This window comes from Ctenopharyngodon idella, chromosome 16 (genome assembly GCF_019924925.1).
Source record: "Ctenopharyngodon idella isolate HZGC_01 chromosome 16, HZGC01, whole genome shotgun sequence".
NCBI lineage: Eukaryota > Metazoa > Chordata > Actinopteri > Cypriniformes > Xenocyprididae > Ctenopharyngodon > Ctenopharyngodon idella.
In genome coordinates this window covers 34,944,320-34,966,128 of record NC_067235.1, presented here as the reverse complement: position 1 = coordinate 34,966,128, position 21,809 = coordinate 34,944,320, and the positions used below count along the sequence as shown (strand labels likewise).

The window sequence follows — 21,809 nt, the reverse complement described above, 5'->3', positions numbered from 1 at the left end:
TATTTTATAAGAAATTAGAACAAAATATAATATATAATTTTAAATATAACTATATATATATAACTATATATATATATATATATATATTGCTCAAGACATTTGATATTTATATATATACATTTTATATAAGAAATAAAAAAAATATAGAATTCTATATAAAATTTGCTCAAGACATTTGATATTTTTATTTATACAATTTTTTTTATAAGAAATTAGAACAAAATATAATATTAAATATAATTATATATATATATATATATATATATACATATATATATATCATTTGTTCAAAACATTTGATATTTTTATATATACATTTTATATAAGAAATTAGATGAATATAGTATAATTATATAAATATTATACATACAATTTGCTCAAGACATTTGATTTTTTTTTATATATTTTAAATATTTATATATATTTAGCATTTTATGTGTATGAAATTAGCACATTTCATATATTTTTATATACATATATTTTTATATACATGTATATATAAAATATATATATATATATAATTAGCTTGAGACAATTTATATTTTTATATGTACATTTGTATATAATTTGCTCAAGAAATTTGAGATTTTTTTATATATATATATATAACATTTTAAAAGTTTTATTTATGAAAGCACATTAGATATATTTTATATATGCATTATGTATATAAAAATTATTTAATTTATATGTATATGTGTGTGTGTGTGTGTGTGTGTGTGTGTGTGTAATTAGCTTGAGACAGTTGATATTTTATATGTATGTTTTATTTAAGAAATTATAAAGAAATATATATATTTATTATATGTAAGGAAGTTTATGAAATTAGTATGACACGTTTGCTATTTTAATACATTATATTAAGAAAATTGTAAACATTTTATAAGAAAATAGAAAGAAATGTGTATAATTTTATATATATATATATATATTATAAAAGTATCAAATGTCTTCTGCTAATTTCATATATAATGTATTATTAAAAGAAAAGGTGGAAATCAATAAGAAAAATTCTACTATTTAATAAAAATAAACCCATTTACGGTAGGAAATATATTGTCATCTGTAGCATCCCAGTACCTCTGCGTAAGGGGCGTGTTCTTGTCTCCCGCTGCTCTCTGATTGGCCGATGACGCGTGGCCCCGCCCCTGCTGGAGTCTGGGAGCGTCAACAGACATCTGAAGGGAATCAGACGCGTTCAGTGACTGAGAGGAATATCGAGGAATAACAGCAGCTCCGAGGAATATTCGCGTTTGATCTGACCTGTCAGAGGATGAAACATCGAGTGAATCTACAGCAGAAATGATGAAGAGACTCTCGGTTCTGCTGCTCATCTTCTCTCTCTCAGGTGAGGATCTTCACAACTTTATTTCTGTCAGTGTTTCAGCAGATGATGATTCTTTGTTTGTTTGATGCTCTGCAGTTCAGGAAAACATCTATAACATATCAGAACTAATAACACAGTTTCTTTAAAGCAGACACTGATCATGTGAATACTGCTGCTCATATGTAAATGACTCGAGGCTTTAATGAGTTTAATTAGCAGTCATTAGTCTGATCTGTGGTCGAATATTGATGGTTGTATGTTATATTGATAATTATTTATATTTATATTAGTGCTGCAACTAACAGTTATTTTGATAATGAATCTATTGATTACTCTGTGTTTTCTTCAGATCTCTGTAAGAGTTTGAAGCTTCACTGAGATTTGAAAACTTCAACCAGATCTATATATATATATATATATATATATTAGTAACTTATATTAGTGATTTATGTTGTTGCAGCACTATTTTCTTTGTATTTTCAGTCATGTTTGAGTGCAGAATGAATCTCCAGTGACTGAACGATTCAGTTGATTCAGAGTCGCTGCAGGAGCTTCAGCTCTGATTCTGATTCAGTTTGTTGAAGTTCATGTTCATGAGAGTGAGACAGACAGACCTGAGCCAGACATTGACCCTGACCTTTGACCTGACCTTCATTATCATATGACTGGGTCTTTAGGGTCGGGGTCAGACTGGGTGGGGGGGTGATTGAGATCTCATTATAAGGGCCCGTAATCCTGTGAGGCAGCTGCTGGGTACACACACACACACACACACACACACAGGCCGCACGGGGTTCACAAGGTTAATCCAAAAGATCTACACTGCATGTGTCTGTGGTCAAACCCTCTTCTGTGTTTATGTGTCACACACACACACACACACACACACACACACACACGCACACACGTGAGCGGCGACTGCTTCATTTTCCTAATTAGCACCAGACTCTATTCAGCACTGTGGGAACCAGATCAGTGTCATGAATATGATAATTTGTCACACACACACACACACACACACACACACACACACACACACACACACACATTAACATGTAATGTCTCTGTGAAATGTCCAGATTATAGAATATTGGACACAAACTCTCACAGCAGAATCTCTCAAACACACAAACACACACGGCGCTGACGGTCTTATTAATGAGTGTTAATTGAGACAGACGAGATGATTGAGCCGCTGTGAGTGTCTTTAGACGCTCGATTCTCCCGCTGAGAGTCTGAGAGCGTGAAGAATCAGGACAGACGACTCTATCTGAATCATCTGAGACTCTGAACACTGCACTGAAGAAACGCTGAGATCATTTTCACTGTGATTAAAACATGTGACACAAAACTGTTAAAAGTTCAGAAATCATTCTAATGTGTGACCCTGGAGCACAAAACCAGTCATGAGTCACACGGGTATATTTGAAGCAATAGCCAACCGTACACTGTATGGGTCAAAATTATCAATTTTTCGTTTATGCCAAAAATCATTAGGATATCATGTTCCGTGGAGATATTTTATAAATTTCCTACCGTAAATATATCAAAAATGTAATTTTGTGAGTGGATATGCATTGCTGAGGACTTCATTTGGACAACTTTAAAGGCGATTTTCTCAATATTTTGATCTTTTTTGCACCCTCAGATTCCAGATTTTCATAGTTGTATCTCAGCCAAATATTGTCCTGTCCTAACAAACCGTACATCACTGGAAAGCTTCTCAATACTCAAAAAATCAATATTATTAATGATGAAAACAGTTAATATTTTTGTGGAAACCATCATACATTTCATTTTTCAGGATTCTTTGATTAATATAAAGTTCAAAAGATCAGAAATAGAATCTTTTGTGACATTATAAATGTCACTTTTGATCAGTTTAAGATATAGAATCAATATAGTGCGTTAATATAGAATCAAGTTAATATAATAACTGAGCATCAAATCATCATATCAGAATGATTTCTGAAGGATCATGTGACACTGAAGACTGGAGTAATGATGCTGAAAATTCAGCTTTGATCACAGGAATAAATTACACTTTACTATATAGTCACATAGAAAACAGCTGATTTACATTGGAATAATATTTCACAATATTACTGTATTTTTGATAAAATAAATGCAGCCTTGGTGAGCAGAAGAGACTCAAAAACAATAAAAAATCATATCAGTGTGTATTTGAGCTTCTTCTGGATTCCATCTCTGTTCACTCTAAATGTTCGTCAGGTGCATCATGGGATGTTTTAAACATGACTGAGGGCGGGACATTTATTTGATTAACATTACATTTTAAAAAGTTAAATTTGTGTACGTCAGGGATTCTCATTCTCAGTCTTTTGTCAGTCGAACCTCTTTGAGCTCAAATATTTTCTTGAGATTTTAAATGAATATTTCAACAGTTTATCAACACGTTCACAGTTCTCTGATGACAGTTAATGCTCAAAATATTCAATAATCAAACATTTCATCTTTTTCTAGTAGTTTTCGAGTTTTATTTCACTTCGATAGTATTTACTTTAAATAAATAAATGTTGAATTAGTTTTTCAGTTCACGACAGATTCAGTGACGCGTGTCCAAACCTTTGACTGGTCATTAGCATATTCATATATCATCATATTTGCATGTTACTTCAAAGTGCAGAATCCAAAAATATACCATGGTACTTTTCTTCATGGCCTAGTGAACACTGTTATTGGATTAGGAAGATGTGTGACACTTTATTGAACACTCGTCTGATAGATCAGGGCGTTTGACTCTGTGAATGTTTTCCTCGGGTCACACGGTCACACAGACGCAGCGCTTCACATTCTGACCAGCAGATGCCTCGGAGTGGCGATTAATGGAGTATTTCACAGTCTTCATACGGCCGCTGAAGTTCACGGCCACTCCAGAAGACAATAAAGAGAGCAGGAGGAGGAGCGGCTGATTCTCATGACCTTTAGGCGCTGAGGTCACAGTCTGCCGCGGGGGCGGAGCCGCTCCTCATGAATGACACCCGCAGGGGAGGCCAGATTCTCCAGTGTTTACGGCTGAAGATGCTCTGCTATTGTGCAAGAGAAAACAGCTGCGGCTTTAGACACCAGTGAATCTCATTTAACTCGAGCCCACGCTCCAACATCCCTGTGTCAGAATGTCTTAGACTTTGGCAGTCTGATCTGATCACATAACGAGTCTAAATGGAAGGATTTTTTTGCATTGCATTGTGGGATACAGTACTGTGTTTTTTATTGTGTGTGTATACTGTGTACTGCAGGAATTATGGTACAGTTTTCTGAACACACACACACACACACACACACACACACACACATTCTACTTCAGTAAAGGCCTGTAATGTTATAGGTATCGTTATATATTTATTGTTATAGTTATCATAATAGTAATTGTCATTGTCATAGTTGGAATTATTGCTATAGCTATCATAATAGTTATTATAGTTATCATCATTTATCATTATAGTTATACATTGATACAAGTATAGTTATTGTTACAGTTGTCATACTAGTTTCATTATAGTTATTCTTGTAGTTATTGCTATAGTTATCATTGTTATAGTTGTCATAATGGTTATGTTATCATTATAGTTATCACTATAGATATCGTTAGTTATTACTATATTTATCATTAGTTATTACTATAGATATCATTAGTTATTATTATAGTTATCACTATATTTATCTTTAGTTATCACTATAGATATCATTAGTTATTATTATAGTTATCACTGTATCGTTAATTATTATAGTTATCAATATAGTCATTGTTAGTTATTATTATAGTTATCACTATAGTTATTGTTAGTCATCACTATATTTATCGTTAGTTATCACTATAGATATCATTAGTTATTATTATAGTTATCACTATTTATCGTTAGTTTTCACTATATTTATCGTTAATTATTACAGTTATCAATATAGTTATTGTTAGTTATTATAGTTATCACTATAGTTATCGTTAGTCATCACTATTTATCGTTAATTATTATAGTTATCAATATAGTTATTGTTAGTCACTATATTTATTGTTAGTTATCACTATAGATATTGTTAGTTATTATAGTTATCACTATATTTATTGTTAGTTATTATTATAGTTATCACTATATTTATTGTTAGTTATCACTATATCGTTAGTTATTATAGTTACTATAGTTACTATAGTTATTGTTAGTCATCACTATATTTATCGTTAATTATAGTTATCAATATAGTTATTGTTAGTTATTATTATAGTTATCACTATAGTTATCGTTAGTCATCACTATATTTATCGTTAGTTATCACTATAGATATTGTTAGTTATTATTATAGTTAAAACTATATTTATCGTTAGTTATTATAGTTACTATAGTTATTGTTAGTCATCACTATATTTATCGTTAGTTATCACTAGATATCGTTTGTTATCATCATAGTTATCACTATAGTTATTGTTAGTTATCACTATAGTTATCGTTAGTTATTATTATAGTTATCACTATAGATATCGTTACTCATCACTATATTTATTGTCAGTTATTATAGTCATCACTATATTTATCGTTAGTTATCACTAGATATCGTTTGTTATCATTATAGTTATCACTATATTTCATTAGTTATCACTATAGTTATCGTTAGTTATTATTATAGTTATCACTATAGATATCGTTAGTTATCACTATATATATCATCAGTTATTATTATAGTCATCACTATATTTATCGCTAGTTATCACTAGATATCGTTTGTTATCATTATATTTATCACTATTTCATTAGTTATCACTATAGATATCACTATAGTTATCGTTAGTTATTATTATAGTTATCACTATAGTTATCGTTATTTATCACTATAGTTATCGTAGTTATCATTAGTTATCACTATAGTTATCGTTAGTTATTGTTATATTTATAGTTATTATAGTTGTCGTTACACATTAAACCACATGAATCCAGCAGGAAGCTGCTCTTTTGCTCCTGTTTGTTTCTTTCCCTGTGTGAGAGTTTGGTGATGTTTGGTTTGATCGGAGTGATTCCTGTCAGAGACAGTGTGAGGGACCGTCTGAAGTTCACCTGATCTGACCTGAGGTCATGTGACGAGGTCAGACCGTCGACCCAAATGCAGACGGAAGGCAGAGGTGCAGAAGTCTGGATTTTACGTGTGAGCGCGTTCAAGTTCAAGTGTGACTGGAGTGTTTTGTTGTGCGTGTTTGGCAGCTGCGAGGGGGGCGGCCGTGTTTGAGTGATGGTGTGGCATGGGAAAGTCACCCTCACGCCACTGTGAAAGAGACGCGCAGCGCCACGGGGCGGAGGAGGGGCAGATGGCTCTTCAGACGGGGCAGAATGATGGGGCAGGGGCAGTTATGGAGGGTGTGTTTTTCGGGGGGTGGGGTGGAGCTGCATTGTGTGGCTGTTTTGGGCTGATGGAGGGGTTTTGTGTGTGTTTGTGTGAGTGCTTCTGAAAGAGCCATCAATCAGATGCCTGAAAGTCAAGTTTAAGTTCAGTGGAGAATGAATCACGTTGATTTAAGATGCTCTAAATCAAGCCAGAGCCTCAAACCTGCACTGAGAAATGAGTAGTACCTACTGGTCCAAATACTGCTGTTTGTGGTTTTATTGGGTGTTTGAGTCTGTTTTTTATGCTTAAACCAAGAACAAATATCTGCCAATGGTCAGAAAAATCCACCTGTTTTCCTTTGAATTAAGTTTATTTTTCTGACCCCATCTTTTGATCTGTTTTATGAATGAACTTGTTTCTTGTTTCTTATTAAACAAGATTTCTTATCTCATGTCATTTCGCTTCTCCGTTACATGAATATGAGTAACAGTTTTCCTCCATCAGAATTTCATCATCCCACATGATGCATCATCATCATCATCATCGTCACCATCTTCATCATCACGAATAGTTCGTAAGCATCAGTTCCTCTCAGATTAATCAGACGGATCAGTCTCTGATTTATTCCTCATCATCATGTTCTCCTGCTCTTGTCCTGCAGGTTTGGGCGGAGCTTCAGAGTTGGCCTTCATCAAAGAACCCAGTGATGTCATCGCCGTGAGGGACCGCCCCCTCATGCTGGACTGTCAGGTGGAGGGGGAGGGGCCTATCACGATTACCTGGCGACGGAATGGAGTTCCGGTAGCTCTCGGAGCGCGAGCAGCCGTGCTGGATAACGGGACCCTCCTGATCCGGAACTTCCAGAAGCGGCGCGACGGTGACGAGAGCGACGCGGGCGAGTACGACTGCGCGGTGCAGAACCGTTACGGGCTGCTCATCAGCCGCAAGGCGCACGTCCAGCTGGCCTGTGAGTGACGCAAACACTCCTCAGACACATTCACAAAGAATATGATATCTCAATAGTTTCTGTGTATCAAGTGCTGAGGAAGAGCTGAAATTCAGATATGCTAATGAGTGTTTGGTTTCTGACCAGTCACAACAGGCTGGGCCGTCTGACCAATCAGAGCAGAGCAGGCTCTCAGAAAGGCGGGGTTTAGAGACCAAATCTTTGATCGAACCATTTCAGACACTGTGAGGAAAAAAAACTATCATGTGACGAGATATTTGTTTTCTCTCTCAGCACTGCCCAAGTTCCACACGCACCCAGAGTCCATGAGCGTGGATGAGGGCGGAGTCGCTCGATTTCACTGCGCGGTCAGCGGCGTCCCCGAGGCCAACATCACCTGGGAGCGAAACAGAACGACTCTCAGCGCCGACGATATCAGGTCAAACACACGTACACTAATAAAGCCTGAAACAAACGCAGAAATTTATGAAATATATTGAACAGGACTGCAGACTTAAAATGTGTTGATGTTTACAAAGATGTAACGAAACTATAACGATAACTATATTAGTGTCCACACCAGCTGACTATAACGATAACAATAAGTATAACAAGACTATAAAGATAATAACGATAACTATAATGATAATTATAACTATAACGATAACTATAACAATAACTATAATGATAACTATAACGATAACTATAAAGATAACTATATTAGTGTCCACACCAGCTGACTATAACGATAACAATAAGTATAACAAGACTATAAAGATAATAACGATAACTATAACGATAATTATAACTATAACGATAATTATAACTATAACGATAACTATAATGATAACTATAACGATAACTATAAAGATAACTATATTAGTGTCCACACCAGCTGACTATAACGATAACAATAAGTATAACAAGACTATAAAGATAATAACGATAACTATAACGATAATTATAACTATAACGATAACTATAAGGATAACTATATTAGTGTCCACATCAGCTGACTATAACGATAACAATAAGTATAAGAAGACTATAAAGATAATGATAACGATAACTATAATGATAATTATAACTATAACGATACCTATAAAGATAACTATATTAGTGTCCACATCAGCTGACTATAATTATAACAATAAGTATAACAAGACTATACAGATAATGATAACGATAACTATAACGATAATTATAACTATAACGATAACTATAAAGATAACTATATTAGTGTCCACACCCAGCTGACTATAACGATAACATTAAGTATAAGAAGGCTATAAAGATAATGATAACGATAACGATAATTATAACGATAATTATAACGATAACTATAACGATAACTATAAAGATATCTATATTAGTGTCCACATCAGCTGACTGTAACGATAACAATAAGTATAAGAAGACTATACAGATAATGATAACGATAATGATAATTATAACAATAACGATAACTATAACGATAACAATAAGTATAAGACTATAAAGATAATGATAACGATAACTATAATGATAATTATAACAATAACGATAACTATATTGATAACAATAAGTATAAGACTATAAAGATAATGATAACGATAACTATAATGATAATTATAACTATAACGATAACTATAAAGATAACTATATTGTGTCCACATCAGCTGACTATAACTTTAACAATAAACATAAGAAGACTATAAAGATAATGATAACGATAACTATAACGATAACTATAAAGATATCTATATTAGTGTCCACATCAGCTGACTATAACTATAACAAAAAGTTTAAGAAGACTATAAAGATAATGATAACGATAACTATAAAAATAATAATAACGATAATTATTATTATATGGATTCTGATTGGCTGTCAGTGTTTTTATCGTTAGTCAGCTGGAAAACGTTATGGTTGTGTTTAGTATTGTTTGTGTGAGTGTGTGTTTACTCTGTGGCGGTGCCGTGTGTGTGTTCAGGTATACTCTCCTGCCCAACGGTATCCTGCACATCACAGGAGTGCGCCGGACCGACAGCGGCGGGTACCGTTGCGTCGCTAAAAACATCGCCAACACTCGCTACAGTCACGAGGCCCAGCTGTCAGTCACAGGTACAGACGACGCCCGTCCTTCCGTCTGATGACCCGATCTGAACCTCTGAGTATCTGTCTCACTCTCTCCATCTCAGTTGCAGCGAATCGTCTCTATAAGGAGCCGGTGATTCTCTCCGGACCTCAGAATCTCACTCTCAATGTTCACCAGACGGCCATCTTGGAGTGCATCGCCACTGGAAACCCGCGGCCCATTGTGTCCTGGAGCAGGCTGGGTAAAAACTATATCAGATCAGCACTTCTCCAGCAGGGTTAAGATGGCTTAAAGATGACTTAAAATGGCTGATGTGTGTGTCTGTGTTGGTCAGACGGCCGCTCTATCGGTGTGGAGGGCATTCAGGTGTTGGGCAGCGGGAACCTCATCATCTCAGACGTGTCTCTGCAGCACTCGGGTGTTTACGTCTGCTCCGCTAACCGACCCGGAACCAGAATGAGGAGAACCGCGCTGGGACGACTGGTGGTGCAAGGTACAACACACACACACACACACACACATAACTAGACATAACATTGGATAACGAGACTAACCAGTGGACCAATCACATCGCAGCATCTCAAATGTTGGTTTGGTGGTTCTGAAACGCCAAAGTCTGTCATCAGAATGATGTGGTTTAATTCCTCCAGAAGCGTCTCACACGATTGTGTTCCCAAACACCAGCATCAGAACGCAAGATCACATGACAGCGTTTATTGTGTTTCAACTCATTTATGATGGAGGGAAAAAGAGCCCGACTGAAGAAACTTACATTTTTATTACTGATATTTTGTGCCAGTTTCCCAGGAAGTGATGATTTTGTTCTCTTGAACACATGAATTATGCTTTATTCTCAAATGTTTTATGCCATATTCCAATTTTTTCGCATATGTTAAATTCTCAACTTTAGATGGAAACATCACTAGTGATGGACTTCCTGTTATACAGATACTGAACAATTCTGAACCAAAGATTCGCTTCATTTCTGACACAGACTCTATTCTCTATAAGAGCATTGAGACATTAACAAAGGGCTTTGACTGTGACCTCTGACCCCACCACCCCCATGACCTCTGACACATCTCAGAAAATGTGCTGCGGCTCATTTATATATTAAACCATTTATTGATTGACTTCAGCTCCAGATCAGATCAGCAGAACACGCTGGAATAGTGTATTTGCACAGAAACACGTTTAAAACAATGAATAATGAAACCATTTGAGAGAATGAGATTCATAGATGAGGACTGAACTCAGATCAGCTGCAGTCATGAGCTCACCTCTGGCCTCATTAGCATATGGGCGGAGCATGTAGATGATGCGTGTCGTCTGGTTTCGAGCAGCAGCTGCGATACAGACACACACACACACACACACACTACAGCCAGACGGACAGATGCATGTTTGTGTGTTTTCTCAAAAACATCTTGTCATGTGACTATGGAAAACTGCGACCTTTTTTTTCCCACAAATTCTGACTTCTTTTTTTTTAGAATTGTGAGAAAAAGTCAAAATGACGTTTTTTACTTTTTCTATTCCGTGGCAGAAACAAACTTCAAAATGTGACGCATTTAATACTTAATAACATAATAAAGGATAAAAGACAGGAAATGCACACACACCCTACACAAACACACACTCAAGATCACATGAAACTGAAGCACACGTGTGTAACAAACACAAACACACACTGTAGAGGATTTTACGGTATTGTTTTATTTGAGTGGATGGACAGATGGATAATAGAAGAAAGCGAGGCGGAGGGGGAGGAATTACTGTGTCTGAGTGACGGATCACCTCTCACCTCTGACCCCTGACCTCATTCCAGCAGGCCTCCAGGAAATGATGCGTACGGGTGGGGGATTGTGGTCTAGATTGATGCCGGACGGGGGATTTTAGGACAGAAAACACAGTTGTATAAATTCACTGTTTATAGAAACGTCTGGCAAATATGATGATCCTCTTATTAACATATGAAAGCAGCTGTATATTAAATAGCTGTAAAACATGTACTTATTATAGAAAAATATTTTTAAAAAAAATGAACAAATGACATGATTTCTGACCAGTATTTAGAAAGCAGAATGAATTATTATTACATTTAGAGAAAAAAAAAAATTGTCCATCTGTTTATCTGTTTATCTATCAAAATACAATGTTGAGAATAAAATCATTAAATTTCGAGAATAAAGTCGTTTTGTTTTGAGAAAAAACTCATTACATTTTGAGAAAAAAAGTCGAAATAAAATGTTGAGAATAAAGTCGTTAAATTATGAGAATAAAGTCGTTTTGTTTTGAGAAAAAACTCGTTAAATTTTGAGAATAAAGTCGTTTTGAGAAAAAACTCTTTACATTTCGAGAATAAAGTCGTTTTGTTTTGAGAAAAAACTCGTTAAATTTTGAGAATAAAGTCGTTTTGTTTTGAGAAAAAACTCTTTAAATTTCGAGAATAAAGTCGTTTTGTTTTGAGAAAAAACTCGTTAAATTTTGAGAATAAAGTCGTTTTGTTTTGAGAAAAAAACTCATTAAATTTTGAGAAAAATTTTTTAAATAAAATGTTGAGAATAAACTCGTTAAATTTTGAGAATAAAGTCGTTTTGTTTTTAGAAAAAACTCGTTAAATTTTGAGAATAAAGTCGTTTTGTTTTCAGAAAAAACTCTTTAAATTTCGAGAATAAAGTCGTTTTGTTTTGAGAAAAAACTCGTTAAATTTTGAGAATAAAGTCGTTTTGTTTTGAGAAAAAAACTCATTAAATTTTGAGAAAAATTTTTTAAATAAAATGTTGAGAATAAACTCGTTAAATTTTGAGAATAAAGTCGTTTTGTTTTTAGAAAAAACTCGTTAAATTTTGAGAATAAAGTCGTTTTGTTTTGAGAAAAAACTCTTTAAATTTCGAGAATAAAGTCGTTTTGTTTTGAGAAAAAACTCGTTAAATTTTGAGAATAAAGTCGTTTTGTTTTGAGAAAAAAACTCATTAAATTTTGAGAAAAAAACTCATTAAATTTTGAGAAAAAATTTTTAAATAAAATGTTGAGAATAAACTCGTTCAATTTTGAGAATAAAGTTGTTTTGTTTTGAGAAAAAACTCTTTAAATTTTGAGAATAAAGTCGTTTTGTTTTGAGAAAAAACTCGTTAAATTTTGAGAATAAAATCGTTTTGTTTTGAGAAAAAACTCGTTCAATTTTGAGAATAAAGTCGTTTTGTTTTGAGAAAAAAAATTGAAATAAAATGTTGAGAATAAACTCGTTCAATTTTGAGAATAAAGTCGTTTTGTTTCGAGAACTCATTTTTGAGACAAAAATACAACTATGATGACTTTATTCTCAAAATTTAATACGTTTATTCTTGACATTTTATTTAGACTTTTCTTCTTGAAATGTAACAATTTTTTTCTTGAAACACAATGACTTTATTCTCGAAATTTAGTGATTTTATTCTCAACATTGTATTTCGACTTTTTTTTCTAGACATTTAACGAGTTTAATCTCGAGATGGTTTAATTTTTTTATTACTTGGCCCTAATCCTCTTCTGTAATCTGTCCGTCCGTCATTATTGTTTTACACGTTAATGTACAAATGAACAAAAATACATTTTGTAAGATTGAGATGCTGCTGAAAGCATGATTGAGTGAATCAGTGATTGGTGTAGATCAGTTCATGAGGTCAGTGTCATCAGAGCTTCAGCTCTCTGTGATTGGCTGTCTCTGTGGCGTTCAGCTCCTCCTGAGTTCCTGCAGTGGCCGCAGTCTCTGTCGAAGCCGGCGGGCAGCAGTGCCGTCTTCACCTGTCAGGCTCAAGGCGTTCCCGATCCGCACCTGATCTGGCTGAAGAACGGCAAGATCCTCACGCCGGGAGACAACGTCAAACTGAGCAACAACAACAGGTGAGCGCCGGCCTGAAATAATACTCAGGAAAAGGACATTTTTTTAAATGGATCACTTTATTGACCCTCTAGACAGAATATAAAAAGTTTTCATGTGTTTTGTTTGGCTTTTATGCCTCATATAGTCTGATATAGTGAGAATATTCAGAGGCTCAAACTGAGCAAAAATACGCCATTTGCTGCAGATGCTGATGTTCATATGAAATGTAAATCATTGAAAGTGAAAGTGAGCGTGTGTCGATCTGCAGTACTCTGGCTGTGACGCGCATCACGGCCGAAGACGAGGCCATTTATCAGTGCATCGCCGAGAACAGCGCCGGAACCAACCAGGCCAGCGCTCGCCTCGCCGTCTCTCAGTCCGTCGAGCTCCCAGAAGCCCCTCGGGACCTGACGGCCACGCCGCTGTCCACCAGCTCCCTACGGATCCGCTGGAAGCAGCCGGAGCCGCACGTCACCGACGGCATCATCGGATACGTGCTGCACATCCGCAAACTGGGCGGTGAGACGACAGACCGAGAGCTGCGCTTATCTCACGCTGAGGATCGACTCTGATGAGTGTTTGTGTTTCAGAGCCGGACAGCAGCGAGCTCCAGGAGGCCGTGAGCAAAGACACGTTCCAGCACGACTTCACTAACCTGGAGTCCTCCACCACCTTCTCCATCTACGTCAAAGCGTATTCACCGCTGGGAGCCAGTCAGCAGTCCAGGAGCGTCATCGCCACCACACTCGGAGCCGGTGAGAGCGATGATTCAATTTGGATCATATTTGATACATCTTTTTATGTTTTTGTTTAATCACATGCACTAACTCTGTTACCTCTGTCTCTCAGTTCCCACAATGCCCAGTTTCTTCACGAAGGTCCTGAACAGCACAGCGATGCAGGTGTTCTGGGATCTTCCCGCTAAAGCAGGTCGTGTGGAGGGATATAAACTGTCTCATCGGATGCTGCCGCAACAAGAGTTCAGACACGAAGAGCGCTTTCCTGCCCACATCAACACACACACCATCTCTAACCTGGGTCAGTACACACACACACACACACACACACACACTCACGCAGACACGTCTCATCATCAGTGTGTGTTTGTGTTGCAGAAGCCGCAGCGGTGTACGAGATTCAGCTCATTGCATTTAATGGTAACGGTGACAGCATCGGCAACAAGCGACTCGTCTCATTGGCCGAGACTGAAAAGAGCGGGAAAGATGCAGCAGGTGATGCTTCATATTCAGGGTTTGAAATTAACATGTCAAATGTGGGTGAAAATCATGTAAATGATTCCACAAATAATTATTAACTGAAAGCAGTTTAATCTGATTTCATAATAAATATTCGTATATTAAATATTTCACACGTAAACTGTGACTTTATTTCTGATATATTTCTTTTGGCTAGCAGAAGTTCTGAACTGAAAATCTTAAAAATTGGCTGCTGAAGACTGAAAGCAGTGCAGTGTGACGTCACACACACTAGATGGAGACAGAGTGTCAGTGTGCACATGATCACATGATCACAGTCGATGTCATACTGCTCATAGCAGTTCTGCATACTTTTACAATATCTTCCTGTAATTAATGGAACAAGCAGATGATCAAAACATTTTCATTACAGAATATAAACACGTATTAAAACTAATCATGATCTAGAAGTGGATCAAATATTGTAGCATTTTAGAATTAATAAGAAATATTGCTTTAAAACGATATGTATTGTGAAATAAACTTAAAACTTTCAACCACAACAGACTACTGTATCCCACAATGCAAAGCGCTTGACTCGAACTTCGATTTCTAGTGTGACTGTTTGATCAAACTGAAATGTGAAACAGAGATGATGACTGAACGACACTCGCTAAAGGAAATATACCACATGATGCGGCCACAGTTGATGCGTACTGTACAGCTGAAGGTGTGTGTGTGTGTGTGTGTGTGTGTGTTCACAGCAGGACAGAGTCTGTGTAACTGCCGTCAGGATGGCGAGGGCTCCATGACGGGATTGGTGGTCGGGATCCACATCAGCATGGCCTGCATCATATTCTGCGCTCTCTTCCTGATGTTCGGCTACCGTCACAGGTGCGTCTGGAGTTTATCCCGTCACACGCTCACAGCTGGGATTTACTGCCACAGCGTTCTGACTGTGTGTGTGTGTGTAGTTTCTTCTGTCATAAAGGTTCTCCGGGTAACTGGAGTCTGTCAGGAGGACAAACCGCAGATAAAGACGCCACCATCCGCACGGCTGACGCCATCGAGCTCACGTCACAGGTGAACCTGAGCTAAAACAAGAGATTAAAGCATTTTAGAAAAACACACTCATATGTCATTAAATCTCGTGTTTAAAGGATTATTTCACTTCTGAATTAAAATACGCACCTCCATGTCATCCAAGATGTTCATGTCTGTCTTTCTTCAGTGGAAAAGAAATGAAGGAAAACATTCCAGGATTTTTCTCCATATAGTGGACTTCACTGGGGTTCAACGGGTTGAAGGTCCAAATGTCAGTTTCAGTGCAGCTTCAAAGAGCTCTACATGATCCCAGACGAGGAATAAGAGTCTTATCTAGAGAAACCATCGGCCATTTTCTAAAAATTATATACTTTTTAAGCACAAATGCTCGTCTTGCACTGCTCTGTGATGCTCCACACATTACGTAATCATGTTGGAAAGGTCACGTGTGACGTAGGCGGAAGTACCGATCCAGTGTTTACAAAGTGAACGTTCAAAGACTAAGTAAAAAAAAAAAGGTAAAACAACGATGTTGGAGGAGAAAATGTGCCCTACCGCGGTACTTCCTCCTACATCACGCGTGACCTTTCCAACATGATTACGTAATGCGTGGAGCATCACAGAGCAGTGCAAGACAAGCATTTGTGCTTAAAAAGTATATAATGTTTTTTTTTTTTTAGAAAATGTCCGATGGTTTCTCTAGATAAGACTCTTATTCCTCGTCTGGGATCATGTAGAGCTCTTTGAAGCTGCACTGAAACTGACATTTGAACCTTCAACCCGTTGAACCCCAGTGAAGTCCACTATATGGAGAAAAACCCTGGAATGTTTTCCTTCATTTCTTTTCCACTGAAGAAAGAAAGACATGAACATCTTGGATGACATGGAGGAGAGTAAATTATCAGGACATTTTAACTCTGAACTAATCCTTTGATGAATTCTGCTCTTCCTCAGGCTGGTGCAGCAGGGCGTCAGGCGGCGGTTCCTCAGTGTCAGGTGATGATTGAACCACAACCTCTCGGCCCGTCGGACACCGGCACCGGATGAAGCACCTCTACCCCCCTCACCCCCTTCAGCTGCACAGCGTCCGTGTCTCTCTCACCAAAGCCTTACACAACTGAACTCAGTCACACAGTTTAGTGCCTCTGATGACGAACGACACACGGATCTGTTCCAAACCCTAGTGTGCTACATAGGCAGCATCCTGACCATCATGCAACATCATGAGACTGATTAGGAGTTTGACATGCAGTATGTTGATGCATGATGTAGGCATAAATACACATATATAAAAGTGTCTGCTCAGTGCATGAATGTAAAGGACACGTGATGCTGCTTTAGAATGAGGTAAACGAGGTGTCTTAGAAGGCGGCTGAATTACAGCTAATGACGTGTTCAGTGTGTCTGTGGGTTTGGAACAGAGCTGCTGTTACTTAAACCACATCAGAGTTTCTACATCAGTTTCCAAACAAACCTCAAACTTAACGTCACTAACTAGAATAACAAACTGAACTTGATCCTGTTAAACCAAAAATGCGTGTTCTGTGTGACTGAACAGATTAATAGTTAGATGATCAGTGATTGGTCATTAATAATTCACCGCATTAGCCTGTGTGCAGCTGAAGACTCCGCCCTCTTCCCTAAACCCCTCCCACTCCGTCCAAAGAGCCGTGCCTCAGTCTGACCGTCCGCCTGCTGCTGGGAAAACGTTCTACCTCAACCACAGGCGTCTTCACACGGGTCCTCCTCGGGTCCGAGCGGATGCCAGTGAGAGTCTGACCTCTGCCGAAACTTTTGACTCTTTCTCGCCTGAAGAAGCTTCTGTGAAAGTTGAGGGACGTCCAAAGATCTTCTGCTTCTCTTTCCTTTCTTCACAGTGATCCACAAACACACTGATGTTTCCTTTCAGTCATGTGGGTTTGATTATTGAAGCCCGTTTCCGCCACAGAAGAAAAAAATCATGCTTTGGTAAATCGTAATTATGACATAACTCAACTAAATTATAACTTAAGACATAATTATAAGATGAAAAAGTTGAAATTAAGATAAATTTAATCTTCGAGATAAATTTATAATTTCGAGATTTTACATTATAATTGATATACTGTCAAAATTTTTCTCATAATTATGAATTAGTATGTCATAATGACTTTTTATGTCATAGTTTCAACTGTTATAATTTTGAGATAAAAAGACTTTTTTTATCTAATAATTATGACTTAGTATGTCCTAATTTTGACTTTATATCATAGTTTCGACTTATAATTATGAATTAGTATGTTATAATTATGATAAAAAGTCATAATTATGAGATAGAGGTTTTATCTCAAAATTATGACTTAGTATGTCAACATTTTGACTTATCTCAAATATGAATTAGTGTCATAATTGACTTTTTGTAATAATTTCAACTTTTTATCTCATAATTTCGACTTTTTATCTCATAATTATGAATTAGTATGTCATAATTTTGACTGTCATAGTTTCTATTTTATCTCATAATTTCAACTTTTTATCTCATAAATATGAATATGTTATAATTTTGACTGTCATAGTTTCGACTTTTTGTTATAATTATGATAAAAAAAATCATAATTATGAGATCGATTTTTGTCATAGTTTCAACTTTTTATCTCCTAATTTCGACTTTTTATCTCATAATTATGAATTAGTATGTCATCATTTTGACTTTATACCAAAGTTTTGACTTTTTGTTATAATTATGATAAAAAGTCATAATTATGATATAGAGGTTTTTATCTCATTATTATGTCTTAGTATGTCATAATTTTGACTTGAATTAGTATGTCATAATTGAATTTCTGTCATAGTTCGACTTTTTATCTCATAATTATGAATTAGTATGTCATAATTTTGACTTTGTCAGTTTCAACTTTTTATTATAATTATAATAAAAAGTCATAATTATGAGATAGAGGTTTTTATCTCATAATTATGACTTAGTATGTCATAATTTTGACTTATCTCAAATATGAATTAGTGTCATAATTGACTTTTTGTCATAGTTTAAATTTTTTTATCTCATAATTTCAACTTTTTATCTCATAATTATGAATTAGTATGTCATAATTGTGATTTTTTTTATGTCATAATTATAATTTACTAAAGCATGACTTTTTGAAATGTGCTTCTATAGCTGATGGTGACTGAACCAGAAGACTCTAGAAGATCAGCTGACCATTAACCAAAGCTAAACGCTCCAAACAGACACTGATGTCACTCATTAGCTCAAGCTCATTACATGATGATGATGATGATGATGATTACGTCAAACACAGATTCTATTCTAGAAATTATAACTAATAATGACTAGCAGATATCGGATATATTTTCATATGTTGAAACCAGAAAATAAGATCTGCTTCTTTGTTTGTAATGTTGAAGCTGAACTTGCCAAATATTGGTTAGTGATCGTGTTGATGAGACCAAATACCTCGATTCTTCCTCTAAAGCACATGAACAAACCCCAAACCAGTTTGATAGTGTTCGTGTGTGTGTGTGTGTGTGTGTGTGTGTGTGTGAGAGAGAGAACTAACCGGTTTAACACACACGTGAACTGCTCTTCACTGTTTGAATAGTTGCCAAAATAACTCGTTCTAGATTCACATAAAAAGTCTTTAAACCTTTCGGACTCTGATTCTTGTTGTACAGAACAAACACAAGTGAAACCAAAATGTAAAATAAAGCAACAAGATTAGAAACAGAGACCAAATTTTAGACAAAAAAGTGGAGAAACGTCTGTTCTCTTGTAGAACTTTCCTTTGATTCATTTTCCCACGGATGAAAAGTTCTTTTTCTGTTTGATTTGGGAAACATTGCCAAAATAGATGTACGATTGTTCGTTAATGTTATTCTTATATTCATATTGTCGCTGTTCTTTTGATTACATTTTTAAGTCCTTTTTTAATTTTATTTCTTCTCTCTTTCTGTAGAATTAAAAAGAAAATGTTAGACTTTTGAGAGTTTAAAGCGAGTAGATTGTTGATTGCAAAAAATATTCCGAAAATACCTTTACAGTCATTCCAGATGTGATTTTTATGGAAGCTTGTTCCTGCCATAAAGAAAATAAAAAATATAATTGCGACTTCATCTCACAATTCAGACTTTTTTTGCACTTGCAAGCTTATACCTTGCAATTCCAAGTTTATATCTCACAAATCTGACTTTTTCCTCAGAATTGTGAGTTATAAACTCAGAATTGCAAGGAAAAAAGTCAAAATTGTAAAAAAAAAAAAAAAAAAGAAGAATTTTTTTTACTCCGTGGCAGGAACAAGCTTCCATAGATTATATTGTTATTGTTGAAGAACAGCCTCAGACTCTGAAATGTCACTGGTCTGATCTCTGTTTGCTGCTTTAGGATCTAATGAACTCTTTTATATTGGGGATGTTTGAAATGTTTATATGTGACTGATTGCTCAACATGTCTATCGTTTAGGATAAATTGTCTAGTCGAGTAGATGCTGAATTTAAATGCTTGTACCAATGAGAGAAGTGATGCTTTAACCTTCTGGATTGTTTTTTTCTCTTCGTCTGTTTGTCAGAACCAAACGCTCCTGTAGCTTTAACCCGACGTTCAGCTGCTGAAACTCACGGGTCGACCCGTCAGATCACATGCTGTACGTGACGGATCTCTGCTTTGAGTTTCTCAGCTGACATCTCTTCTGTTTTTCTTCCTTCAGTCGGTTGTAATGAACCTCTTTGCCAAATAAAACAGCGTTACGTAGAACCTTTCATGTTACGTGTTTCATTATTTCTGTTCAGAATTGCATGCCCCAGTATTATTTGTACGATTTCTTAAGTTTGAATACTGAGTAATGTTGTATCCCACAATGCAAATGTAAAAATGTAATGTAGAAGTAACATAAACCACAATCTTTTTTAACTCATTAATATTCTAAACTCACCCAATTAAACATTTGATTTCTAATCTGTGTAGGAAATGAAAAAGTCATAATTCATTGAAAATTTTTCCAAAAAATCCCTCAAATCTCATTCTTGTTTCCAGGCATTTTAAACCCACTGTGTGGATGAAACGAGGAAGACCACAATAAAGAGAATTACAATAGTCTCGTCTTGAAGTAATAAAAGCATGAATAACTTTCTCCAAATCCTGAAAATATACATAAACGTCATAAGTTTAGAAATAATTCACAATTGATAAAAATTAATTAATTTGCCTGGTTAAGCAAAATTCTGAGTCCAGAATGACACCAAGATTTCTTACCAGAGATGGAATTGAAGAGAAATTATTAGCGAGCTCATTGATAAGACCACCTCTTAATTTCAGGGGACCAAAGAAAATTATTTCGGTTTTGTCTTTATAAAGTTATTTTACAACCACATTTTATGTCCTCAAGACAGCCTAGCAAATAAAGCTGGGCATCATCAGCATAAAAATGAAAAGAAACATTATGCTTCCTAATAATACTCCCAAGCAGAAGCATATGTAAGTTAAAAAGAAGCGGGCCCAGTATAGAACCCTGAGGTACCCCACTAATAATACGAGCTGAGAATGAGGGAAAACTTACCAAAGCTACAGCAGGAGATGACCAGAACACTAACCAGCTACACCTTGACCTCTACTGGTGACTGATGAGAAGATTCAGAGCAGATGTGCTGGAGATATCATGAACAGGTTAGAAAATTTGACACCACATTGTCAGATCATTGTTTCTGTAACCTGATCCAGAGTCAGTCCTGCTTCATTTTCAGTGTGTGAATGGGCCTGTAGAGTTCACAAACAGCTCAGATTCACTCCACACTACATATAGAAATCACATCTGCTGACGGAGGGTGAAGATGTTTCTGCAGGGATTTGTTCTGACAGGATCAACGGAAGCTCCAGTGTTTCTGACAGCCAGATGTCACATCAGTTAACCAGGTTTACTGTCTTTTCATTTAAAATTGATAACCATCATTTATTTATGATGCACATTTCAGCACTGTTCAGCAGACTGGTGTTTCTGTGGAGCTTCACTCACTGTCATTAATGAAGATGATTT

General features: G+C 36.0%; 1 protein-coding gene across 4 annotated transcripts; it reads left to right on the top strand.

The window, feature by feature from the left end:
• Nucleotides 1-620: 620 nt before the first annotated feature.
• On the top strand, nt 621-20,533 carry LOC127497587 (immunoglobulin superfamily DCC subclass member 3). Of its 4 annotated transcripts, none has more exons than XM_051866136.1 (15): nt 621-1,348; nt 7,149-7,232; nt 7,320-7,625; nt 7,899-8,043; nt 9,577-9,707; nt 9,785-9,922; nt 10,016-10,174; nt 13,401-13,566; nt 13,815-14,065; nt 14,137-14,301; nt 14,396-14,584; nt 14,662-14,778; nt 15,510-15,636; nt 15,717-15,825; nt 16,741-20,533. In XM_051866136.1, the coding sequence occupies exons 1-15, from the start codon at nt 1,303-1,305 to the stop codon at nt 16,831-16,833; spliced, it is 2,226 nt and encodes a 741-aa protein (XP_051722096.1). In that variant the 5' UTR covers nt 621-1,302; the 3' UTR covers nt 16,834-20,533. The 4 variants fall into 4 exon arrangements, with proteins under 4 accessions (XP_051722096.1, XP_051722094.1, XP_051722098.1 ...); XM_051866134.1 differs by having other exon boundaries at nt 624-1,348; nt 15,507-15,636; XM_051866138.1 differs by having other exon boundaries at nt 863-1,348; nt 7,163-7,228; nt 15,507-15,636.
• The last annotated feature ends 1,276 nt before the right edge of the window (nt 20,534-21,809 follow it).